General features: G+C 36.2%; 1 protein-coding gene and 1 long non-coding RNA gene across 2 annotated transcripts; one reads left to right on the top strand and one right to left on the bottom strand.

Moving 5' to 3' along the window:
• Positions 1-1706: 1706 nt before the first annotated feature.
• Positions 1707-27391, bottom strand: LOC129255607 (cation channel sperm-associated targeting subunit tau-like). Its single transcript, XM_064097879.1, has 13 exons — positions 27114-27391; positions 24433-24484; positions 22880-23013; positions 21703-21822; positions 21288-21332; positions 15321-15481; positions 14509-14603; positions 13249-13336; positions 11481-11586; positions 10744-10903; positions 10399-10460; positions 3670-3784; positions 1707-3375 (listed from the first exon to the last, which is right to left on the bottom strand). The coding sequence occupies exons 3-13, from the start codon at positions 23009-23011 to the stop codon at positions 3278-3280; spliced, it is 1182 nt and encodes a 393-aa protein (XP_063953949.1). The 5' UTR covers positions 23012-23013; positions 24433-24484; positions 27114-27391; the 3' UTR covers positions 1707-3277.
• Positions 16386-20494, top strand: LOC135153600 (uncharacterized). The gene is made up of 3 exons (XR_010293083.1): positions 16386-16601; positions 18992-19095; positions 19672-20494. It is a non-coding gene; the product is annotated as an uncharacterized LOC135153600 (long non-coding RNA).
• Positions 27392-27776: the final 385 nt, after the last annotated feature.

The raw sequence follows: 27776 nt of genomic DNA on the forward strand, positions 1-27776 counted from the left end.
TCATTGACCTTTGACCTTAATCAAATTCAACTCACATTTGAACTTGACCTGCACCTTCAAAAGATGGACCTCTTGTATGAATTTGGCAATTCTAACTCGAAGATATAGAAAGTTATTGTGTGTACAGCACAGCACAGTGCCAGTCATGGAAAGTTCATTGACCTTTGACCTTATTCAAATTCGGCTCACATTTGAACTTGACCTGTACCTTCAAGAGATGGACGTCTGTTATGAATTTGGCGATCTCACCTCGAAGCTATATAAAGTTATTGTGTGTACAACACAGCACAGTGCCAGTCATGGAAAGTTCATTGACCTCTGACCTTATTCAAATTCGACTCATATTCGAACTTGACCTGTGCCTTCAGGAGATGGACCTCTGGTATGAATTTGGTGATCCCACCTCGAAGATATAGAAAGTTATTATTGTACAACACAGCACAGTGCCAGTCATGGAAAGTTCATTGACCATTGACCTTAATCAAATTCAACTCACATTTGAACTTGACCTGCATCTTCAAAAGATGGACCTCTTGTATGAATTTGGCGATCTCACCTCGAAGCTATAGAAAGTTATTGTGTGTACAGCACAGCACAGTGCCAGTCATGGAAAGTTCATTGACCTTTGACCTTATTCAAATTCGGCTCACATTTGAACTTGACCTGTACCTTCAAGAGATGGACGTCTGTTATGAATTTGGCGATCTCACCTCGAAGATATAGAAAGTTATTGTGTGTACAATACAGCACAGTGCCAGTCATGGAAAGTTCATTGACCTTTGACCTTATTAAAATTCGACTCATATTCGAACTTGACCTGTGCCTTCAGGATATGGACCTCTGGTATGAATTTGGTGATCCCACCTCGAAGATATAGAAAGTTATTATGTGTACAACACAGCACAGTGCCAGTCATGGAAAGTTCATTGACCTTTGACCTATTCAAATTCGACTCATATTCGAACTTGACCTGTGCCTTCAGGAGATGGACCTCTGGTATGAATTTGGTGATCCCACCTCGAAGATATAGAAAGTTATTATGTGTACAACACAGCACAGTGCCAGTCATGGAAAGTTCATTGACCTTTGACCTTATTCAAATTCGACTCATATTCGAACTTGACCTGTGCCTTCAGGAGATGGACCTCTGGTATGAATTTGGTGATCCCACCTCGAATATATAGAAAGTTATTATGTGTACAACACAGCACAGTGCCAGTCATGGAAAGTTCTAGAAAATCAGCACTCGTAGTGCAGTCACTATACAAGCACTGTAAGTGCTAAAGTAGCACTTCATTTTTTACAGTATATGACATTTCAAAGTTTCGCTTAATTTCACAAACAGTTATATGCACATCCTGGTCGGTATGCAAATGAGGAGACTGATGACGTCATCCACTCACTATTTCTTTTGTATTTCATAATATGAAATATGAAATTTTCTTATTTCCTCCTCATTGTCAAGTGAAACAACGATTAATTCCTTCCCTGATCATGTGGAATTAGCGTTGTGTAATACTATCAAATCTGTAAAAAATGAAATATTGTATAATTCAAACAATAAACTGGCACAACAACGATGTGGGATATGTGGTGCTCATCCGGCATCTTGCAACGAAATTAAACACAATTTTTAATTTCAGCCAAGTTTACATTGCAGTGAATTATATTGGTGACATAAATTGAGGAAACAGAATTGAAATTGATGAAGAAATTGTTTGTTTTATTTCCGTTATAAAAAATACATAACAATATATATACATGTAAAGAGATACAAGGAGTAACATATCCATACATAATTAAATAAATTCTAAACATTGATAAAAAAAAAAAAAAAAAAAAAAAATCAATGATTGAAACATGTTAAGAAAGTTAAAAGATCAAGACGGTTGGATAACCCATATTCAGCTGCACCAATTATATGTGCGGCTGGTCTTCCATGGGGACCAAATAAAAGAGAGAGAATGAGAGAGTCATAGGGAAAGGAAAAGGGAACAGAAAAGAAAAGACAAAAGAGGGAAAGGAAGGAAGAAAGAAAAGAAAAGGTAGAAAAAAAGAAAGGAGAAAAAATGACAGAAAAGAAGCAATTTTGTGATTTATGACTAAATTTTGTATAAATTAGCATAAATAATTTTCTAGTCAAAATGTCTAAATTCTGTGTAGAACCTTGGTGAACCTCATGTAGCTCTCAGATGGAGCAAAAAAAATCAAAATCGTCAACAAATAATTAAGCATTTTTGTGAGTTTTGAAAAATATGCATAAATTAGCATATTTAATGAGTTTCAAAAGTCTATGTAGAAGTTTTGTATCCCCACGTAGTGCCTAGAGCGATCATAGAAAGCAAACAAAATTGAAATTGATCAACAAATGAAGAAGAAAAAGCATGTTTTGTGATTTATGAATAAATTTCGCATAAATTATCATAAATAATTTTCTTGTCAAAATTACAAAATTTTGTGTACAAGTTTGGTGAACCTCATGCAGCTCTACCAGATGGATGAAAAAAAATCAAAAGTGGTCAACAACTGAAGGAGAAAAAACATTTTTTTTGGTGATTTATAAAGAAGTTTCCATTAAATTATCATAACTAAAATTCTAATCAAAATTTCAAAATTCTGTGTAGAAGTTTGGAGAACCTCATGAAGCTTTACCAGATGGAAGCAAAAAAAAATCAAAATCGGTCAACAAATAAAGAAATGAGAGGCATTTTTTGTGAATTTCGAAAAATGCGCATAAATTAGCATATTTGATGAGTTTCACAATTTTGTGTAGAAGTATTGAATCCCCCTCCTATAGTGATATCATATAAAGCAAACAGAATGGAAATCGGACTTGAATTGATGAAAAAGCATGGATGAGCTAAAAACAATAGAAAAAGTGAGAAAGGGACATCGTCAACTGCCTCGTTTGCACGTCACCGAATTGTGCATATCACTGTTTTGTGAAAAATAAGAGAAACTTTAATATGTCATAACTTTCTAATTTTACATCCGATTTTGATGAAATTTTCATCATTATGCTTGCTTCATTTTTCTCTATTTGAAATCAACATTTTTCTGGGGTGGACTTGCCGTTTAAGTTGACCAAAGAGGTAATATCTTTTTCATTCCTATTCTTCAAAGTTCTTCATACTGGGGGGTCTCTCGGTCGGGCTCCAAGATAAATGTTTATTTTTCAGAAAAGATGGCGGTGTCTTGTGATGAGGCTTTTTGAGAAGCTTGACGGACCTCTAATAGTTCCTGACATGATACTCCAAGCTCTTCGCAGGCCTGGACCTTATTCGCTGGTCACTGGCCCTGCGTTAGGGAGTTTAGCAGGTGCACCCTTTGACTTCCAGAGACGAAGTTTGTTTGCAAATGACATCATGAGATTCCCTGTCAAACGAAATAATGGGATCATTACAAACTGGTTTACTTCTGAGAACTGAAACATTTTTTTTTTAAAGAGGCTTGCGCTATATGTCAAACATTTCTAAAAAGAAGCCTTGAAGCCAATCCAAGTCGAGGTTCCCCTTTTTAAAAAGACAATTACCAATTGGTGTACCAATTGTATTTATGGTGGGCCGAGATCAAAATAACTCATGAGAATTATAGCCTCTCTTATTTCAATCAACTGACAAATATATAATTCAATTAAACTTAATTAAATTAATGTACGAGTATGTTTACCTCCTGTACTTATCTGTCTGTCCTGTTGATCAGAGTGTTTGAATGAACCAGACATCGATGCTGATGCGTCTTCTGACGTCGATTGCTGTCTCTCTAACTCATTTGCGGTTTCATCCTGCAAGATATCAAAGCCATTTGAGTGATCAGTGATGTAGGCCTACCCTTTACAAAAAACTAATGCTCATTTTTAAGTAACAGTGGTATAAACTTCGCGAATCAATGTTTCGAGTTATTGGGAGAGCCTTAAAATCGAAAAATCGATATAAAGTCACAATAATTTAGGTGGATTTCAGTATATGAAGTCACTTTTTTTGCTCGATCTCTCCGCTCGCTCTTGCAATCCACTTTCTTGATAACATCTGACAGCAATGCCTCGTTATGTCTGTATGCACAGACATTACGATCTTACACTTCAATCTTAATAATTGTTTACAAAGCACTTCTTGGTCAATTCACAGCTTATTCGGTTCAGGTGTAACCAGCTGAATTTGATGTACAATATTGAGATTTAGTTAAAATTATTGTTTAGACTATGTTAATGACATTTGGGGTTAACCTCGATTAGCATCTTGCTATTATGTTAGCTCCAATTACCAAATGTTTTGTTTATATTGAATTTATTGAATTTATTATTACCAAATATCACTGTCAGGTACAATTACAAGGAATAGTACATCACATATAAACAAAACATTTGGTAATTGGAGCTAACATAATAGCAAGATGCTAATCGAGGTTAGCCCCAAATAATGTCATTATCATAGTTTAAACAATAAATCTAACTAAATCTCAATATTGTAAGTGATATTTGGTAATAAATTCAATCCAGTATTATGGGCAGATTTGGACCTATTCCCCGGGGGGGGGGGGGGAGGGCAGTCAAATATATTGCTGTACACATGCATGCGTGACCAAAAACGCGTTTAAAGGGGTGTTTATTCAGTATTGGACGCGGGCCGCGCTTGCACTCGTTAGGGTAGGTATAAAAACACCGATTTAAAAAAAAAAGTGGTGTTGAAAGACTGGTCAATGGTCAATCGCGGGGTCAAACGCAGGGGCGTAACAGGGGTCGGTGGCCGGGGGGGGGGGGGCAAGAGCCAAAAATTTCCCGGTCATACCATGATACCATGACTCATACCATGAATTTTTATGATTGTGCCCGAGCATTATGGCGAAACGCAATGCGTGATAAGTAGGCCTGCAAAAAAGAAGGGGTACAGCAAGGCGCACGTGAAAATAAAAAGTTGATATTAGTCCCGAGCGAGAAAAAAAAAATCACATTTTCATGAGAATCTAACTCTGAGGTTGATTTTTACATGGTATTCAGAAAATAACATCATATCTTACATCCTCCTTTCCTTTCCTTTTATTCACCTTTTCTTTTTTTGTTCTCGGTTGTAGAACTTTTGGGGCTAATGCTATGCGGATCGGGTCCGGGGCAGTGGTGGCACCAGGATTTTTAACCTAGGGGGGGGGGGGGGGTGCAAAAGAACATGGGGGCAACACACAAATTTTTTTGGGCCTATTTCACATCATCAAAAGAGAAGCGTGAGCTATTTTTTTTTTCAATGTAGACACTACTAACTTGAAAAGGAACCTGTTAAGGACTAGCTGTTTGCATTATTGGGTCATGAAGATGATATCTCACCACATAAATAATGCGAGCGCGAAGCGCGAGCTGAATTTTTTTGATATCCTGAGATGACAACTGGACGTTCTAAGCACATTTTCTTATCATGAACTGGATGGCTATCTAACTAAACAATTTGAAAATTGTTGATTTATGAAAATTATGAATACACATGCAGGATGTTTATCTCGCTAAAATAAAAAATAATGAAAACTCTAATCGCGAGAAGCATATTGACTTTAACACTGGATTTTTAAGCCCCATGTGAACAGATAATTTACTTATCTCAGTCAACAGAAATTTTGAATTTTTTTATAATGACCTGAAAGATTTATGTTGACAAAATTGTTGGGAGCTAACAGTGAATAGATGAGAAAATTTTCAAAATTTAATGAACGAAAATGCTGTTTTGGAGCACTTTGCAGCTTTAGTAGGACGCTTATGACAACATTTACCATACATTTTTTTTCTTCAAAATTTCGGGAAGGGGGGGGGGGTGGAGCAAGTGGGTAGGCCAACTCACTGGGGCAAATGCCCCCCTGTTCCCCCCCCCCCATTGGAGCCGTCACTGGTCCGAGGCGGAGCCCCCGGAACTGGCATTGCAGATGGCCACTTTTTATCAAACTGCGGGTACATACACATTACACAACACATAACTTCAAAGCAGTTGCGAATAATAAACGAAATATTATGAGACAGCACAACATAGCAAATGTTGTAAAATTTGTAAAAAGACGCCAGCGAGCGAAGCGAGCCAGAAAAATATTCGGCCTTTTAAACTGATTTTGAAATGAAATTCTAATTATGTGAGAGTAGCTTTGGAAATTTAGCCAAAGTAAACATTAAGAGGCTTTTTACGTATCTAGCCAGCGTAAAGCTTTACTTATAGGTTAGGACATAGGGGAATATAGCCTTTGGCTAAGTTTTTTTTGTCCTGAATGCATAAAATTTAGCAAGCTTATAATAAACGCCATCCACCTTTCTTCCCGTTCATTTTATTTTTCAATACTCGGCAGTCCGGCCGTAAGTTCTTTTCTTTCTTTTTTCTTGTCCCTTTTCTTCATATCCTGATTTTTCGATTTCGCTTTTGGCTCTACCATCATTTCCCGTTTCTTTTTGCCTCTTTCTCCCATTTTCCCGCCATTCTTGCCCGTGCCATCGAGTCATATCTTTTGATTTTATATCCCTCTCTTGCTAATCATGCTAATGTATTAGTATTTCATATTTTTGTACTTTCTCACAGTCATGTTTGTTCCTTTTCCCACTTTCCTTCCATTTTCCCTATCATGTCCTTTCTTTCTGTCCCTTTCCCATTTTCTTTCTTTCTTTCCCTTTCTCCCTTTTCTCCTATTCCCGTTTTTTTTATTTTCCCGGTGAAATCCGCCAGGGGGGGGCAGCTTGAACCCCCCGCCTGTTAATCCACTGGTCAAACGTATTTAGGGTATGTTTCCCCCCCCCCCCGGGGGGGGGGGCACTTCCATTGACGAGTGGATACCATGCGCGACCATGGGGTCTCGAAAAGCACCCTAAACACGTATTTTCCACCCTTAACACGTTACGTACGTAACGTGCCTTATCTTGAAAAAGACATCCTTTTTACGTGTTTTTTTGGTCGCGCATGGTATCCACTCGTCAATGTAAGTGGCCCCCCCGGGGTTTCCCCCCAAGCTTTTGTCCCCGGCGCTTTTTCTGGCGACTTGTTTAGGGGGCTAAAATGTGTAAGCGATGCCCGCGAAAAAAATTGTTTAGGGGGTTATTTTGCACATAGAGAAAAACTCTTTTAGGGGGTATTTGGAAATAATTTGGTCACACATGTGTACAGCAATATAGTTGACTGCCCCCCCCCCCCCCCCAGGGCCTATTCGTATCATTCGGGGTATCGGTCCGAGCTCGGCGCATTTGAATCTAGACAGAAACCATTGCATTATTGTAGGAGAGTTCAATATAAATCTTTTATCTCCAACTGAAAGTTGTCGTGATTTTATTCACATGACAGAATGTTATGGCTTATGTCAGTTGATAACAAGTCCAACAAGAATAACAAGTTCTAGCATATCTCTCATTGACCATTTTTATACTAATATGTATGCCTATCCTATTCAAGCAGGGTGTATATATTGAAGTAGATATTTCTGACCATCTCCCAGTTTACTCCGTTTTTAAGAACTTCAAGTGTGTTAAACAAAGAAAAAATAGTGTAACACGGAGAAACTTTCATAATTTTTCAATAGATTCATTTTGTAATGATCTACATGTTACTACTGATTTTTGGAAAAGCGTTTTAGAATGTATGGATCCTAATGAAGCTTATAATATTTTCCAAAGACAGTTCTTATTTGTTTGTAATAAACATGCTCCTATTGAGACAAAATGTGTTAAACAGAAAAAGAAAAATAAACCCTGGATAACACGATGTATCAAGCGTTCAATATCGACAAAGCACAAACTTTTTTCTCAAGTTATAAAATCAAATTATAATAAAGATTGTTTGAATAAATATAAAAAAATACAGAAATCAGTTAACAGCCGTCTTAAGGAAAGCAAAGCAAATGCATTATGAACATAAGTTTGAAGCAGACAAAAAAGATTCAAAGAAAACTTGGAGTCATATCAATGAACTTTTGAATAAAAATGGTGGCTCGAATCTGAATTCAAAAATTAACAAATTAGTTGTTAACCAAGAAAATGAACATTCCGAAATTACTTCATCTATTGATATAGCAAATTCACTGAACAATTATTTCTCTATTGGGAAAGATCTAGCTGAGAAAATTGAGGAGCCAAATGTTAATTACCGAGAGTTCATGGGTCCATACATTAGTCAAACATTTTTCTTCCTGACAATAACAAGTTCAGAAGTTAAAGAAATGTTATACACTCTTGATCAATCTAAAGCAAGTGGCTATGATGACATATCAGTTCGACTGTTGATATATGCTATGAATTGTATTTGCAAACCTCTTTCGCATATATTCAATCTATCATTTACCACAGGCATTTTTCCAGATAAATTAAAAGTTGCAAGAGTTATACCAGTTTTCAAAAAGGGAGATAAAGAATTACCTGGAAATTATAGACCAGTATCGATTTTACCCGCGATTAGCAAAATATTTTAAAAACTAGTGAATGCACGATTGATGAAATTCATAGAAAAGAATGAAATATTGTATAAACACCAATATGGTTTTAGAAATGGATACAGTACGAAACTTTCACTGATAAATCTGATTAATAAAATTACAAGATATACTGATGAAGGAAAGGTGACAGTAGGAATATTCATCGATTTTGCTAAAGCTTTTGATACGTTTAATCATTCTATTCTCATTAAGAAACTAGAACACTATGGCATTCGTGGTAAGGCAGTAGAATGGTTTAATGATTATTTACGAAACAGAAAGCAATTTGTTAATTATGATGGTGTAAATTCTGAATACAGGTCGATTTCATGCGGTATTCCACAAGGATCAGTTTTGGGTCCAACTGTTCTTGTTGTATATAAACGATCTGGCAAACTCATCAAATTATTTCAATTTCAGTCTTTTTGCGGATGACTCAAATTTATTTCATACTTTCGATTGTGATGAACAACATATTGATTTATCAGAAATTAGTCTCAATTTAAACAATAAAATAGCATGGTGCAATGCCAACAAATTGACAATCAATGTTACGAAAACTAAATATATGTTGTTTAAAAATAGACGAAAAAATATTATGATATCAGGACAATTGTCACTGAAAGGAACCTTATTAGAGTGTGTTGAATCAACATTATTTATTTGGTATATGTATCGACAAAAACCTTACATGGAAGAAACAGGTTGACATTGTCTGCAATGTGCTAAGCAAAAAAATTGGAATACTTTATAGATTGAGGAATTATGTAACAAACAGAATCTTAGTTATGTTATACAACTCATTTATTTTACCACATATAACGTATGGTCTGGAAGTATGGGGTGGGACGTGCAAAACAACCCTGCACCCTATATTATTACTTCAAAAACGAATAGCTAGAATAATGACGTTCAACCATCATACTTATCACTCTGCTCCTTTATTTTATGATCTAAATATTCTCGATATTTTCAAACAATACCAATATTTGATAGGAGTATTTATGCACGATTTAATTAATAATCGGTTGCCGCATAGTTTTATTGATTATATTTCATTTATAGACCATCCTTACAATACAAGAAATAGAGAAAAGCGAAATTTTAATCTTGACAAAAATAATACAAATTTGGGAAAACAATCAATTTCATTTTCTGGTCCTACTTCATGGAATTTTCTGCCAAGTAATATGAGAAACACCCCCAGTCGTAAGATATTTAGCAAATCGTTAAAATTAATGCTACTGGAAGATTACAATTAATTTGGTATGGTAAAATACTGCCTGAAAACAAATAATTCTATATAAAGATTTTGTGAATAATTAAGATATTTTTTTCTTGTAAATAGTGTTAATATGTTCACTGAAAATGATCGAAATTTTCTGCAACAGTATAAGTAGAATTAGTATTGAATTTGATGTACAATATTGAGATTTAGTTAAATTTATTGTTTAAACTATGATATTGACATTATTTGGGGCTAACCTCGATTAGCATCTTGTTATTATGTTAGCTCCAATTACCAAATGTTTTGTTTATATGTGATGTAATATTCCTTGTAATTGTACCCGACAGTGATATTTGGTAATAAATTCAATTCAATTCAATTTGGCCTACGGAAATTTATTTCCGTGATTTGGCAATATTCGTTCCGATTCGGGGTCAATATTCGGGACGTCATTCGGCTGCAATCGGGTCACAGTCGGCTCGATTCTGGGCACCTTTGGCTCAATTCTTGCCACTATTCGGGTGGCATGCGGCTTAATTCTAGATGGCCAAAATTGATCCGGTTGAATTCTTGGCGATTCTGCGCTGAATCAGGATCTATTCCGGACCATTCGTCTCTATTTGAATAAGTTCCGAATCCACCAAAACCACCCGAATCAGGCCGCATTCGAGCAGAATCAGTCCGAATCTATTCGGGAGAAATCGGTTATGGTGTAACCCTGGCTTTACAAAATGCAGTGACTATAAACTTACCTCGAGAAGAACTGACATTGATGGTCGACGACTTCTCTCCGCTCGCCCGCGGACTTGAATTCCTTTGGAATAAAACAAATGGGAAGTAATGAATAATAGTAAGATAATGATGAACCATCAGACAGCATAATAAATGGCTTAATGCTTGCAGGCCAGAAAATAAACCTCATCAAAGTCGATATTTGGAAGAATCAAATAATTTTGTTTTCATTTTGCTTTCAAACAAAATGATAAGAATTCCAGCCTTATAATTACCATGACTGCAATAGCTTACCGGAATAACTACATATGACGACATTTCATGGAACTAATTATTATTGTTATAAGTCCGTGTAATATACAAACCGGGAGCATTGGCTAGGAAGCTACTGAGCTCTGGAACGTCAGTGACGCATGTATGATCATCATCCTCCCCGTACACCAGTTCTTCGGGGGCAGCTACCTGGTCGATGTCTGGTAATACCGTAGTCCCGGGTGGTGCTCGATCATCCCTGTTTTGCTTATCCTGCAATGATTAAATTTTATTGATCATTCAGGGGCGGATCCAGCTTTCGCCAATAAGGGGGGGGGGGGCAAAAAAATTCACCAATATTTTCCCCGATCGGCCGCTCAAAATTAATTTTTTGTTTGTTTCTTTGAAGGGGTAGTCCTAACAGTCACTTCTTAGCTATATTCTTATAAAACAGCATAAATATATAACAATCTCATAAGCCCTATTTAAATAGTGCGAGCGCGAAGCGCAAGTCATTTTTTTTTTTAACTTTCATATACTTTGTACAAAAAAGTGGAGTAAACGGACACATTCTCCCCAAACCTTTAAAAAAATTGGCATACGGCCTATCCCCCCAAGATTATTGGCATGCCCCTAACCCAAACAAAGTGAGCCCCGGATGTTTGCCTCTCCTATCAAATATTGCTTCCAGTGGTTCAAGTATGTACTAAATTTCGAGTAAACTATAAATTATACTCAGGGGCCTGTTGCATAAATATTTTGTCAAAATTATGCCATTGACACTTAACACATTGAAAATCTCTGGCAAAAATGCCAGTTTTCCTTTAATGCAACAGGCCTTAGGTCTTACATGTTTTTTATCGTCGTCTCCGTGGCGAAGAATCAACTTCTCTAGAAATTTCTTTCGTTGTTGCCTACTTGTCTGCGAATTAAAATCAGCTTCAATTTTCTGCAATCTAAATACAAAGAAAACAGTATTATGCCTGTTATTTGTCCATCAAGTAACCAATATAAAGAATTACTCCTTTTGGTATGAGTTTCCAGCTCATTTACCATCTTTTTATTTCAACATTCATTCATTTTAACTTCATTATTTGTTTTACATTACATGCTTTAATTACTAATGTAGATCATCAACAATATATATATATATATATATATATTGGCGAAGAAGCTGAAAAAGCATTGAAGCTAGAGACGTAGCCTGGATTTCTTCAACTTTTATTAGTACAAGCTTTCGGCCATTTAGTTGGGCCTTCTTCAGGTATCTGAAGATGTAAAAGACACAATGGCTTTACAATTACCATGCATATATTTGGATTAATTTACTAAATATAGGTATATCTTAAAACAAAATGTTTTACATCGGTAATGTTTAATTAGGATTATCCAATAGCTATTAAAATCAATTATGTCTTTTACATCTTCAGATACCTGAAGAAGGCCCAACTAAATGGCCGAAAGCTTGTACTAATAAAAGTTGAAGAAATCCAGGCTAAGTCTCTAGCTTCAATGCTTTTTGAGCTTCTTCGCCAATATATTACTCACTGAAGCACCCACGCAATGTTTAGGTCCTTGCGCATCACAATTATATATATATATATATATATATATATATATTATAGTGTGATGATAAGTTTACTTCTACCAATCGCTGTTGAGTTGTGAATATTAAACATAATGAGATGAGGCGAGGCCGCGTCATCTGTTGAGTTGGCCTCGCCTCATCTCATTATATATATATATATTATATATAAGCATCTTGGTTTTCCACGTATTGGCAAAAATAAGCCATCAGAAATGCGAAACAAATGATAATATTCACGAGTAATGCAAGTTTGCAATGCCAACAAGTTCTTCATTAACTTTCCAGATTTTTGGTAGTCATCTACCTTCTTCGGGGAAGATTCGTGAATTGTGACAAGTTAAAAAAAGACAGATATTTTTATTAGATAATAATAAAAAACTACTAATAAAAACAACTTTTTTGGTCACAAATCACGAATTTTCCCCGAAGAAAGGTAGATGACTACCGAAAATTTGGAAAGTTAATAAAGAACTTGTTGGCATTGCAAACTTGCATTACTCGTGAATATTATCATTTGTTTCGCATTTTTGATATGCCTGTATATTGACAATACGTGGAAAACCAAGATGCTTATGTATAATATATAATATGGGAAGACAGTCATTAATCGTCAGGTTCAATACTCATTAGAATCGCTATTCATAAATATAGGGTTGCTGTTCAAAAATGACCAAAAAGGGTAGCTATTTTGAAACAGAGGGCCATGGGTTCAAATCCTGCCGTGGAGAGTTTTCATTCACACACTTAAAATGTTAGGCAACGTAGTGTCCACTGTGTAATGTATGTTGGTAAAAAAAAGAAATATATATATACATATATATATAAAAACAAGTGGAACGACTCTGGCAGTCTCGCCTGCATTACGCGATTCGATATAGCAGTAGTGCTGACTTTGAAAACAGCTATTGAATGATTCTTCACAAAAGAAAACATTCATGTGATAATAAAATACTATACGCCTATAGTCTCGCTGTGCTATGCAGGCGAGACAAAAATCAGGAAAGAGGTAGAACAAGACAAATTACCCTACCTTCTCCTCATAGTTCGGGCGAGAATTACTGGCTCGTGTTTATCAAGATCGGAAAACACATCCATATCGTATTTGCTGTATCTGTCAACTGCATGGAATATATCAGTGTTTAAAGAAAAAAAAAATCAAATATGTATCCATACCCTTTTTCTTCATTGTGTGCTGTCACCCCCCCCCCCCCCTTGGATGAACATTGTCTGTATCGACTACTATCAATTATTTATATTCATCTAACAGTTCGAGGACTAAAAAAGAGAGAAAAGTTTCAATATTGAAATGGCAGTATCTGAATTGTGAAAATGAAAAATGCTTCGAATAAATGGACATTATTCGAGATATTTATTTGGTCATGATCTACCATCTTAACCTATATAGTAGTACGAAATTTGTCAATAAATTAAAAAGAAAAAGACTAGGTTATAAACAGGATTGTTTTCTTTTTTAGACAGGATAAATTTCATCGAGAAGCCGGACCTCCCCCCTTGAAATTAACCGAAGACTGTCATTTTTTTAAATTCCAATATCATTCCTTTCAGGATACAAAGATTATGTTAGAAAGAGTGTGTTTTGCTTCGTAAAGCCAGGCGTACACAACACTATCCATTGCGATCCGACCTTCAAATAAATTATAATAGCATTTGATATAAATATTCCAGCCTGTAAAATCTGAATGATCGAAGTTCCCAATAGTTGTATAAATATCAAAATCCAAATTCCTGTCTATTTCGAGCTTTCCTGTACTGTAAGAATCACAGCAAATTCAATTCTAAATCGTAATGAAGTCACCATTTGATTTAAAGCAGAATCCTGATTTCAGTACATGAATTCCTATAGCATAATGAACTTCGAATAAAATAAGTTTACTACTTGTAACTTTCAAATTTAAATAGAAGAGCTAATCGAACACAAAATCGCGTCGTAGTAGGACCCAAATTGTGTGCGCCGGGCTTAAAGTATGTATAGAGTGGGAGGGAGGGGGAGGGGTGGGGCTGGCGAGAGTCCTCGGGTCATTATCACTCTCTATATAACAGCTTTGCAAGCAGGAGCGGTCTGTGGTGCGCCAATGTATTATGATAAGAGGGGATTTATTAATGGTGTCTTCCTTGTCTTTTCTACAATTAGAAAACAATCCTTTATAAAAAAAATGAAGATGTTATCATTTCTCATATTTCGACATTAAACAAAAAAATATCACTTGAAAAAAAAAATAGCGGTAACCGTTGTGCCCGTCCTTTTGCGCTGCCCGTTTCCAAGACTTACCAAGCATTTCTCTGACTGCTGGAGATCCGATTTGCACCTTTTGAGCAAATGAAATGAGGTCTGGATGTTCTATTGGAACAGGTGCCATCGTGGTACTGGACATGAAGGGGGTGAAATCAAAGACATGTCGGTAGCTTGTGTTGGTTTTTAAAAAAAAAAATTGAACATTTTCGGAATCAAATAAACACATAATTTATTATTCATTTCGTTTCTCATCACCATTGTAATCCCCTCCCCTCTTCTCTGTTTAGTTTGCTTTCTTTCAACCCCTAATCTGCTTTCACCAATCAATGAGATAATGAGGCAAAAATTTGACGTTTGTGGGTGATGTGGGAAATTGAGGAAAGGGAACGAGTGAACAAAAGCTATTAAGGTTCCTTTTCCTTATTGTAAGAGCAAAAAAGTGGCAAATATTAATTCCTTGCAAAGCACTCAAGCCGGCCTGACATTCAAATTAATTTTTTGAAGATTAGGACGTTGAAAGATACAATTCAATGTATAGACAAGAATATATAAGGGGGGGGGGCGTGGAGAGGTTAGATACCCAATACTCATATAGGTTACAAGAATGTCGTCGTTACCAATTATTCTGTATTAATTCTTTCTTTTCACTTACAGCTTTTATTGTAATCGATTTCTTTTGTAAACTACCCGCCACCTTCATATCTTCTTGAGATAACAGGGGCTGTTTTCGTAATATTACCATCAGTGTTTTAGCTGATTATTTGATCGGCTCATTATAATGAAAATCGATTTCTTTTCATGAATTACAAAGGGGTTTTTTGTAACAACACAAGGGTCAATAAACATACTTATCCGACTGTTTCCGGTTCATAGGTGGCTCTGATCGGTAAAGATATGAGTGACTCACGATGTCTTCTAGCTTCTTCTGTCGATTTTGTAACTGATGTGAATAGCCATATCCAAATATACCGTATGCAAAGCAGATCTCAAAGTCGAGCGCAGCGATAGTCTAAATGAGGTGAGGTGGGGGGGGGGGGGAGGGGAGATGGGTCATATTTTACAGAGGCATTTCGGGTAAGGATACTGAGCAATGGGGTTGAGCAATCGGTATTACCAATACAGAATTACAAATATATATCTAAATGGGTTCATTTTATGTCATTGTGTCACCACCTTGTTCATTTCTTATTTCTACTAGACAAATTTCGAATGAATACACTCTTAAAATGTTGGGAAACATACTTTCCACACAACAATTGGTCAAAAAAATGATCCAACTCTGGGGAGTTTTCACCCAATACTGTGTAGTTTTCACCCAAAGCACACATCATTGGTGTAAAACTAGAATTGGATAAAGTTTTAACCAATTGTTGTGTGGACAGTATGTTGCCCAACATTTTTAAGAGTGTACTTATACGTCAACTGACCATAAATATTTACATATACACCGTATAACGCTATATAAGAAAATCTTTTTTTTATCCTATAGTTACATATATGTAACTTACATGAAATCTAATGTACGTATATAGGCCTTTGACTGAGTAAAAAGAAATTGAAGTAAGGATATCAAAAAGTTATTTGGCGGTATATTCTAATAAAAAATAGGCCTAATGATAAAAAATAATTAAATAAACAGTTATATTGCAGAAAGAGCTAATACCTGTGCTGTTAAAGATTAGCCATCCCGGCATAACCAGATAAATGCCAATTGTGATAAATATTTTAAAGTGAGTTCATACAGAATCCGATAAAATAATCACCTCAGTGTGCATGAATAAAAAGTACCTGCCAAATGATTCTGGAAGAAATTATGCAACTTCTGAGAAATCAGCGAAATAAAGCATGGCACCCCTCCCAGGTCTTTTTCCAAGCAACAACAATGACAATTCACTGTCTAATGGGGTGTTGCAAGAAAGTTACGTTGCAATTGATTGCAAATCGACTGCAACTTTGCAGCCGATCCCGATCGACTGCAACTAGCAATCAATCGCCAATTTGCGTTGCAAGAAAAAGGCTTGCGATTGAACGCAAGTTGCAGCTGATTTGCAGCTGTAAACAGGGTCTGCAGCACAAGACTAGCTGATGAAGCAAAATAATCCTTGCAATAATCGTGATTGTGGAAGAGAGTAAGTAGAAAATATTCATTTTTCACTGCTTTCTTTCTCCATTATGTATGTTTTCAGAGAATTTATATGTTTAAGACCTATGCCAGGGAAAAAATTATTTTGTAAAATGTGAAAATGTATCTTTATCGCCAGTCGAAATTTCACCTTCAAATTTTTTTTTACCACACAGTTTAAACCCAGTCCCACACTTGACTTTCTGTGTCGGTAATGCACTGTTGTACCAACAACACGGCAGGACATTCCCGGTGCAGTGCTGTTAAAAATCACCCTGAAGCAAGTAAATTTGTAGGCTCTAATTATGTATGAAACATCGAAAATGACCTTAAAAGATTATTATTGTTCATATTTGAAATGATTTTTAAGTTATATAAGTTTCAACGGCTAATAACCATCCAGTAAATGGATTCAATGCAGTCGAATGGCCACAACTTTTGAGAAACACTCGACAGAAAGCAATTTTTTGTTTTTAACTTAAAGGATTTTTAATCTAACGTTAGGCTTTAAATCAAAGACTTCCATTATTAGATCCTCTCCATTAGTCTCTCTTTTTTAAGAGTCTGTCTAACCTCCCTTTTTATGACTTTCCTTTGCCTGGCCTGGGATAGAATGAAAATTTTGCTCTTGACTTTGGAGGAATTGTTTAGATTTATTTAATATTATTTTATTTATTTATTCCTTTATTTTTAATTTTTTTTTTGGGGGGGGTTCTCCACATTTTTCGCCAGGCCAAAAAAAAACAACAAAGGTATAGGGGGTCTACATGTAGGCCTATATTATTAATTATTTTTAAAGATGTTATTGGGCTATTAAACCTATTGGCCACATCTGCCACATTCTTTGGGAAGTTTTAACATTGAACAGGGAGTTGCCCGCCCGGGGCTCTTTTTAAAATTTCTTACAGGCAGATTGCACAAGAGGTTCTTTGCAAGGACAGTCTATTTGTGTCGTTGATTTGTAATGATGTGCCGTATGAGTCACATTTTTAATATCCATCACATATAAATATAAAAAGATATAGGGCCTACATGTAAGCCTAAATAAATCTATTTTTTAGATTCAATATGTAGGTCTACTATGCCGGGGGGAAGGTACTTAGATTTGGTTTGGACAAAGGTGTGCGGCTGAAGGTTTGAAACCCGTACCCATATTTACAGGTCATTTCGGCTAAAAAGGTACCCATTATTAGGGATTCATTACAGGGGCGGATCCAGGATTTCCACAAGGGGGGGGGGGGGGCACATTTTCGCCTGGAAAACTTGACAAGCAAAAAAAAAAGAAAAAAGTTATCGCCCAAAATGTAAGGTAATTTTGTATTTGCACCAAAGACAAGAGTAGAATATGGACCCATGTTTAAGGCCAGTATCTAAAAATTGGGCCATGTTTAGGGATTTTCCAGCATAAAATCATACCCCATGTTTAGGGATTTCTTCCAAAAAGGCGACCCATTCCAGCGGCACATCCCCATATGCATTATTTTGTGAGTCCCCCCCCCCCCCCCCCGGCTACTATTTAACTGACTCTAGTCTTAACTTGATTTTTATGCAAGCACATGAGGTGCTATATAGATGACAGATTTTTTTTCACTTTAAATTGTTTAATGGATGATTACAATGCTTTTCCAGGTGCTTACAGTAAAAGGGTGTCTCATATGGTGCATCATTATCATTTTATTAATATTGAATGCATAATCATGATTTTTTTTTTACATCCTTTTACATCAAGCACAATACTCGGGGGGGGGGGGGCATATGGTCCCCCTTCACATTTTTCAGAATAAATCTGCCACTCAAAATTTTATTACCGCACCACTGACTGGCGTTTTACTTTCAAGTCTCGCGCAACTTTTGAGACCAAATTTGCAATTCCCAGGTACAGGGTCAGGAAATTTTGCAACATTGTGTCTGTTTAAGTACATGTCAGACAAAAACATGATTACATGTAAAAAGTTAATTGGGTAATTTTTTTTATTGACAATAGTAATTTAATGTCACTGATGAACTTTGTCTTGAAAATAACAAAAAAAAAAAATACATTTAAGAAGTTAAGAAAAAATATTTAAAAAAAAAACATGAAAGGATTTTTTTTATACCAGATTTTTTAAAGTAAAGTTGTTAGGAATGCTCTAGAAAGGAATATGTACACCAAAGTTTAGCATTCTATTACAAGCTTTTTTTAGTAAATTAAAGCAAAAGGTATGATTCATAATTTTTTTATTGCGCCGCCCATAGCTGAGGAACCATAGTACCCCTCCCCAGGACAGAAGTGACTTTAATCAAAACACCCTGGGACTACTATAATGATTAACACACTGGCAACTGAGCTTAACTTGTATATTAATTTCATGAACATGTTTTATCTCTTTGCTTTTTGCTTTTAATTGCTTACTACAGTTATGACAAGGAAGTCTGGAATAAACCGAACCACCATAACTGTGTCTGCTACCATGTGTGTTCTTGCAACCAGCTGATTGATTCATTTTATCAACTCTTGAATGGTAGGTTACATGTAAACTGTATTATTAATAATAATTCACCATGATTGTAATGCGGATGGGGGTGAAATCTGTACACATTGACCAAAGGATAATGCAAAATGAAAAAAAGGCAAACACAAATCTCTATCTTGACTGGACTTCTCAGCAATGAAGACATCCCATTGATGGGGGGGGGGGGGGAGGGGAGGGGGCGGTTGTTGTGCTCATCCAAGGTGTACTGTATGAAAGTGTGTATTTTGCTTTCATTGATTTAATTTATTGCATATTTTAATTTCCATGATTCATTTATTTGGGGAAAAACAATCAGTTCACACTTTTTTAGATTACATCATGGCAAATTGCCAATTACTATGGTCTCAGGAGTAAGCCACTTTCCCTCTATCATATCATCATGTCGGTGCAAACAACGCCCTTACCAGCAGGCATAGGGGCATTTCTGCACCAATGGGGTGCACAAAAATGTTTTGCTAAGGGCGTTTTTGCACTGAAAGGACAAAATTTGAACTAACCCAAGCTACATGTATGTATAATTATGGGCTTGCATTATTTCCTATATTATTATTTTTTTATGGACAGGTTGATTATCAGAACTGAATTCAGAGCTGCTCCTGTCTGTAGTAAGATCATTTAGAGTGGACTTCAAAATGAGGGCGTTGCTTGTTTAAAATCTTCACTCCATGAAGCTCTCCAAATTCATCTCAAATTAGACTGCTTCTGGAAACCAGATTTGTTCCTTCAAGCAGAGACGCTTGTGGCTTTCCTGACTGGACTTCTATGGATTCTTCATGCCAACCTTAAGGACTGTGGTCTTCTACATGATACGTCAATTTCAAACAAGACATTCTGTGGTGAAACACTTGATGTAGATGATATGAAATTTTATTTCATATAACTGAATCTCAGAAGTAATTACTCGGGAGCAAGAAACATTGAAAAATAAAAATAAAAGGTCCATCAATAATGAATGTCTTGAGCAGTGTTCTTTTTTTGTGCACAGATCAATGGATCTTTTCAAGTCCAAGCAGGGATGTAGTCAATGCTGACCTCGAGGCAACATTTTGCTGGCCTTGGTCCGAGTCACTGTACAGAATCTATGGGAAGTTCTCTCAAGCTGCCTCATGACTCGGAAGAATCAGCCTCGACCTCATCCCTGTATGCAAGTGTGATATATATCTACGATGCAATCTTATGATTAAAGAGAGCTTCAGATTTTGAAGTGTAGCAATCTCCTGAAATGTATGTTTTATTTGAAAATCAAACTAAAATAACTTAATTGGGCATGTTATTCATTATGATATGTATGAATGAAAGCATTTAAGCAATTTAGTGCTCTTGCAAAATAAATTCTGAGTTGTATTTACTGCAAACCCTCAGATATATTTATAAGCATTTGCCAGTGCATGAAGTGTTTTAATAAAGAGTGGCTTTTGTGCCTATGGAGAGTTATTATTTCTTCAACATTTCTTCATACAAATTATTTCAGAAATCACAATTTGAATATTCCATGACCTCTGATAACAAGAGCAGAATATTTTTGGTGATTGACACACTTTAAAATGATATTAGGAGAGAATGTACTGAAATTGTGTGAAAATAATGGCATAATTGCTGAAGAGGCCTATAAAGATTGAAAATAACATTATTTCAAGTTTTTCTTGAAAAAAACCCATGGAAAATTGAAAATGGCATAATTTACACAAGTTTTCAAAACAAAATACAAAAAAAAAAAATTTTTGCAGAATTTTTAGTACACAAGCCTATGGACAATCAATTGAACGTAAATCGAACGCAAATTTTGCGCGTCCTCCAAAATCTCACATAAGTTACGTTCGATTTGCAATCAATCGCAAAGCTTGCGCTTGATCTACGTTCAATTGATCAAACGCAACTTCTTCTTGCAACAGGATTGAACGTAACTTGCGTTCAATTGCAGATTTGCGTTTAATCGGAGGACTTACGCTCAATTTTGGGAGTTGCGTTCGATTTGCGTTCAATCGCAAGTTTCTTGCAACACCCCATTAGTGTATCTGTGTTGACGGTCGATATTTAGTGTGATACTTTTTTACAGCTTAGATTTCATGATTTCACAAAGTTCAGTTTAATTCAACTCTGAGTTCAGAATACAGGTCAATGTCGCCGCCTGTGTAGTCATACTCATAGATAGGTAAGAAAGAATTGAAGAAATAACTTACATTTTGACGAAATTTTAGTTCGTAAGTGCCAACCACGTAGAGATTCTGGAAGTTAAAAAGAAATATCCTGACTGTTTGATGATGAAATATATTTTCATTGAGCATAATTTAAAGTAAAGGACAACTGAATTGACAACTAAAATTTCATGGATAAGGTAACCATCGGTCATAGATTCTGTAGTGTTTCAGAAGAAACCCAACGGAGAATTACATAAAGTTAATAAGATAAACTTCGAAATTAAATATATACTTACTATTGACAAACAATTCACCAAAGTAATAATTACGGCATTATCGAAAGGTTCTTTTTTCTTTTCAAAGTCAGTTCACATAATATAGGCCATTGAATCAATCGACGAAAGCTGCAATATATAATTTATTTTAGTAAAGTAAAAGAGCGAGAGGACAAGCATACCTTGATCATATCGTAGAGATGAACATCTTTATGACCAATAATACGATGGACATGTGCAGTTTCAACCATGACTAAATCAATGCGAATTTCATTGGAAGAGTCATTTCTCGATCGAGACACCTATTTAAAAGACAAAACCATGCAAAAAAAAAAGAGCTAGAACTAACCTCTTGTCACCATGCACGACTTCAAATGTGAAACTCTGAAGAGTTTAGTACTGAAAAGGAAAGTTTTGCGCTTGTAGAAATGCGAATACACGTCCCATAATTCTCTACTTTAATGGGATGTCCACCCCACCAAAAAAGTTGAATAAAAAGAGAAAAATTAAATTCACGCATAACGCTGAAAATCTGATCAAAATAGGTTGTGAATAAGAAAAGGTATGACATTTTAAAGTTTCAGCTATTTTTTACAATATAGTTTAATAAATGCACAACACAGTGATATACAAATTAAATGAGAGAGTCGATGTCATGCACTCACTCACTGTTTATTTTGTATTTTATCGTACGAAAGAGACAATATTTCACTTTTTGCAGACTTGACAATAAGGTAAAATAGCAAATGATTATAAATGACAACTCCAAATTTTCAGGGAGGAATCAAATAGTAAGTGGATTACTTCCCGCATATATCGACCAGGATGTATATTCATTGTTTTGTGAGATTAAGTGATTTTTTTTAAATGTCAGATTTCTTATTTTACATCCTATCTGATTAAATTTTCAGCGTTAAGCTTCACTTTTCTCTTTATATATAAATATTATATAATAAAGTATGAGCATGAGTGGGCACAGTGAGTGCATACGTGTGTCCATATCTAGGCTAATTTGTATAAATCCAAACGGTTCATTTTCAGAGCAATTATGTATAGGTTTGGATGGGTATGCTGATTGGTACTGCTTGATGAAGGTTTTCATTACACCCCAAGCCATGTAAAGGGCATGGCCTGTTTTTCCAGCATCTTAATTTTCGCCGAACTCCCTTTGAAGTATGGCAGATGAGACCTTGTTTCAAGCACGCCAAATTATTACGTAAATAATTATTAATTTCAAAATAATCGACTTTTCGGCTCGCTTGAATATTTAAAAAACAGTGCGCCCTTAGTTCAGTTCTTTGCCTCACTCGGTCACTGGAAAAGGGTTTTTTTCATGAAAAGGTTTAGCTTTCAACTTACCATAACTGGGAAATGTTTGATTTCATGAACCACAACATACTTTGATCCGGCAGTCCAGTTGAAAGTCTTGGTGCATTTTGAATTGGCCCCAACACGTATACGCAGGTAGAGCTCAGGTTCTGCTACAACCATCTCTGTATGAAGGTGTCAGGAAAACTCACTGGGTATACTATAGGTTTAGGGGGAACTATAGACCCCATCCTCCTTCCAATTAACAAATATTGGCATATCCCGCATGTTTCCAGCATCATAGTTTTCATATATTTCCTTTGAGAAGCCTAAAGCCTATCTGATCAGTTCAACTACCTTCACGGGAGAATAAACTTATACAAAAATACACAAGGAAATTCTTATTAGAATAAGAAAATAATGAATATAAATAATATGAATATGAATAGAAGAAAAAGTGAAAAAATGAAAATAATTTGTGCATGCCAGTCAGCTTTATGGAAGGTTTTGAGAAAGCAAGATTATCAAAAAGGTACGAAAATACGAAATATGGACTTGTTAACGAGTGGTGGAAGGGAATGGGGACAACCTGATAATATACAAGCAATAACCACTTTCGCTGACCCGATCGTTAACAAATAATATTTTGATATTTAGATATGGGAGAACTATAAGAATAATTGTTTTGACCCCCCCCCCCCCCACAAAAAGAAGATGATAATGAATGTAAGACACGTATGACGTATATAGGCCCAGGCAATGAGAGTCTAGGAAGCGATTTAAAAATCAATCACAAAATCATATTTGAGAACTATAATCCCCGAGAATCCCCCTCCCCAAAAAGCACGGGCGGTAATCCCGGGGGATGGGGGCATACACCCCCCACTTTTCTTGTTCTTTCTTGTTTACATTATTCTAAAGTTTACTTTATTGATAATACCCTTATCATCATCATTTAAACGACTGAAGCAACTTTTTAAGGCTCGCTAACTACGCCCACCGCCGCAATTTCTCCCATAATTTCCCTCTACAGAAGATTTGGTATCATTCTGTCTTCCAAATATGGAAGAAAAAAAACTATTACAATATAGCCATCGAAAAAAACCCATCGTGATAGTCCTTCAAGTGAAAAATTGTATTATCCACGCAGTTACATACCCCTGTACATACAGCCCGCGATGTGATAATTACATACCACTTAAGGTTTTGTGGCATCATTATTTCTTCCACCTATAGAATATTTGCTCGCTCGCTATGCTCACTCGCCGCATTATCCAATAATCACACCTCATGAAAGACGATTTTGGTCATGTCTTTCAACTACTGAAAATTTGCTCGCTTCGCTCGCTCTTGGGTATTAACTGTATAGTTCAGTAGTTTATAAATAACACAACAAATTCATTACATTTAGGCCTAGAGCCATTGAAAAAAATCGTGAAGGGCCTTTAGCTGAAAGATTAAAGGATTATGTACCCGGTTATATAGCCCTATATAGGTGTGGGGTGTCCCCCAAAATTTAAATTTTCAGGTCAATATATTGCTTTCATCCTCTCCCCCCCCCCCCACTGCTCAGACCGGATTTACGCCAGTGCCAAAAAGGATACGACTTTCATTGATATGTTTGATCTTCTTGCAGTGCACACTCAGGATTCCACTCTGCAATTAATACAAGTTATCCACACAAAAAAGGAATAAAAAAGACAAACATAAAAAGAGGGATGAGGTTCCATATCAAATTCAAAACGATGTTGCTCTATAGTAGGCCAATAATCATTGCTGTTACACCTGGGACTGGGTAAACATTGGGTGACTTCATTGGATGATTTCTGGGTAGCATTTCATCTTTATTTTTCGTCCAACAAATTGTCAGATCCAACTATTCTTAAATACAATTGACGTGAGAAGCACTATTAGTTACTATGGTAACTAGAAAGATTCAGACTACATTTAGATCTAGATCTACGTTGCACTTTCAACCATCCAAGACAGGGAATTCTAATTATTAAAGCTCCTTAATGAAAAATGAATTAAGGCGAATGGCAGATCTGCATATAGATCTCTGCTTCCTTATTTTCATAGTTAACAATCTTAAAAATTCTGTTTGAAAGGAGCCAATGTGAGACATTAGAGACGATAAACTCTCACAATCTTTTGATAAATGTAGACCGTAGCCTAGGCCTAGCTAGCCTAGGCTAAGTTAGTATGTAACGTTAGGCCCTATGTAGATTAAGGAAGAGTCCTACTCTCGACCTATGTTGAGAAAACCGCAATCAATATCAAATGCTGATGTTTTTTATCTGCTTGCATCGGAGTGATCCGACAAAATATCCCCCATTATTGTATTTGCGCCCCATCTTCTCACTCACTCAGAGTCAGACTCAGTCACACTCCACAAAACGTACCGGAGGAGCTGTCACATATTGAGCACTGTTCGCGTTGTAACCATCTTCGTCAGTGTCTTCCTCTTCTAAAACTGTTACATCGTCTGACATTTTTCTTTACTTTTTTTATCGGCAAGCCTTTATTGTTTAATTTACAGCACTCCAATGTCTCCAGCATGCAGCACAAACTAGGATCAACTTCTCGTGAATCCTATGTTTATTTTGTTATGCATGAGCATGGTATGTTGCGCAATACGATGTGCGCTCGAACGGTAACGCATGTGGCGCAATGAGGGAGGGGAGGAGTCAGAGGTAGGAAGGAGGCGGGGCACGCCCATCTAGGACGCGCATATATATCGCATCACGCATGTGCACGTGTACGGTGTGATATGTCTATGATATGAGTATATGAGACGAGATTGGGTGTGATCCAAAGAATCTAATAAAAAATATGGCGGCCCTGAACGTCAAGGGAAAGGCTACTTCAGACCTTCCTCCTAAATGGCCTGTAGTCGTCAATGGGACTCTAAAAGACACTGATATTTCTAGACTTCTCCTTCAAAGACACAAAGTTAGATGTAAGTTATGTATTGAAATACACGAATGATGAAGTTAACGTTTACATTGAAACATGTCATGCATGGTAAGTCAATAACATTACAAATAGGCTAAGTCAGATCTAGAATAGATCTAGTATAACTAAGTCTAAGATCTAGATCTAGGCCTACTGTTGTTAACTTAGAGTAGAATAGACCCCAAAAGAGTTTCAGTCTTGGTTGTTCCGCTGAACTACGTTGGCTCCAGTCCACTCACCAATACAGATGATAGTAAAATGTCAGAATTTTTTTAATGAATACCCAGAAATGAGAAACGACGGTTAATCACGTCGTTGACGTTAGAGACTAACAAAAACAAAAATTAGAGTCTAGATGTACTAGATCTAATTCTAAACACCCTGGTCTAACGTAAGATCTAGATCTAAGGCCTAACTACGTCTCGGCAGGTCTAAATAAAAATCAGTTAAGGCATAAAGTTCTCTACTCTAACGTTAGAGCTAGGAGCCTAGGCTAGGTCTGATTATCTACAGTAGAGTGACACACTGAATAATGTGACTCCAACTAGTTATTAGTACCGTACTACTACTAGTACTAACAGTTAGGCCTTGCCTAAACCAAAATTATCGGACAAAATATGTTCCTCATTAACTAGAGTTAGGTCTAACCTACTCAGAGACCAAGAACTTCAATCTTAATAGGGAGTTTCCATGACATGATCTAATTTTTTTTCTCACACCGGGTGTCTTTTTTCTAAATTAACTCCATTTTCCCATTCACTTTTGACACAGGCAGAATTTTTATTGTGATTGGCCTTTTGGTAAATGAATATTCATCAGTATATTTGCATGAACATGTACAGTACTATCCAGTCAGATCAAATCATATAAGTTAGTGCAAATTTAGTGATGAATATTTATTTTAAATCCAAAAGGACAATCGCCAATGAAAAATTCTGAGACTGAGACTCTGAATGGATGGGAAAATGGGGTGTTTTTTTTCTGAACTACTCGACTCGACCTTTCCTAGTCATGTCTGTGATGGGGTCATGATGGGGATATGGGAGAATGTCAGAATTGTAGCTTCCTACACTGGTAATTCTAGCTTGTAAAATAAAAACAGAAAAGATGTGGGCTTGATGTCCGCAATTAGTATCTCACTTAGACTCAATCTAGATCTATAGTAGATGTTAACTAATATTTTAAATGAAAGATATTGTGACTGTGCCAGGTGGTTGTTGCCCAGATCCCCAAAATGATGTAGATCTACACCCTCTAAAAATAATAATATAGGGTATTTGTATAGCGCACATATCCACCTTGTTAAGTGCTCAAGGCACTCCTATATTACCTGGCTAAGCTTGACGATTCCAGTGCCCACAGCTATTTCAGGAATTATTTCCACAAACCATTTTCCTCACTTGTGTTGAGTGTAGCACATTGTGGATAATTTTTTTGCTGAAGAAATCTATTCCATGGCTGGTTTTCCAACCCAGGACTCTCTGTTTCAAAGTCTGGACACTAACCCAAACGCTTCATAAACACCAGCTCATAGGCATTCTTAAGCCCCTTTCACAATTGGTGGTGCGACTGCTTACAACCGTTGCAATTGTGTGCTACATATATTGTGACCAAATGATCGCAAGAGTGATTGTGAAAGCCCCTTTACAGCTATATAAAATCAGTGGTGGATCAAGGATTTTATTAAGCAGAGAAATTAAGAACCCCTGCCCCCCGAAAAAAAAATGGATGGCGCTCGTCAGATTCTCGAACAAGTTAACCTATACTACCACCCACTTTCAGCAAAAAAAAAATCAATTTCCTTTATATATACCAAACATGAAGTTAACATGGTTCTACATGATTACTATGACTATGAACTACTTGGACTGTGTTTTAGTGAATGTTTAATCTTATCAACATTTTTGTATACTCTAATCTTTTTAGTTAGCGACACCACTGTATCTTCCTCCATCATCTTTCCACTATCTTCTGTGGCCTTTCTCATTGTACC

Source organism: Lytechinus pictus, chromosome 3 (assembly GCF_037042905.1).
Source record: "Lytechinus pictus isolate F3 Inbred chromosome 3, Lp3.0, whole genome shotgun sequence".
Classification (NCBI taxonomy): domain Eukaryota; kingdom Metazoa; phylum Echinodermata; class Echinoidea; order Temnopleuroida; family Toxopneustidae; genus Lytechinus; species Lytechinus pictus.

Excerpts from the sequence above, each read along its gene's own strand:
- LOC129255607 (XM_064097879.1), bottom strand. The coding sequence starts at position 23,011 with ATGGTTGTAGCAGAACCTGAGCTCTACCTGCGTATACGTGTTGGGGCC. Across the intron at positions 10,461-10,743 it reads CTTCCTAGCCAATGCTCCCG|GAATTCAAGTCCGCGGGCGA; the intron begins GTTTGTATATTA and ends TTTATTCCAAAG. Across the intron at positions 3,376-3,669 it reads CAGACAGATAAGTACAGGAG|GGAATCTCATGATGTCATTT; the intron begins GTAAACATACTC and ends TTCGTTTGACAG.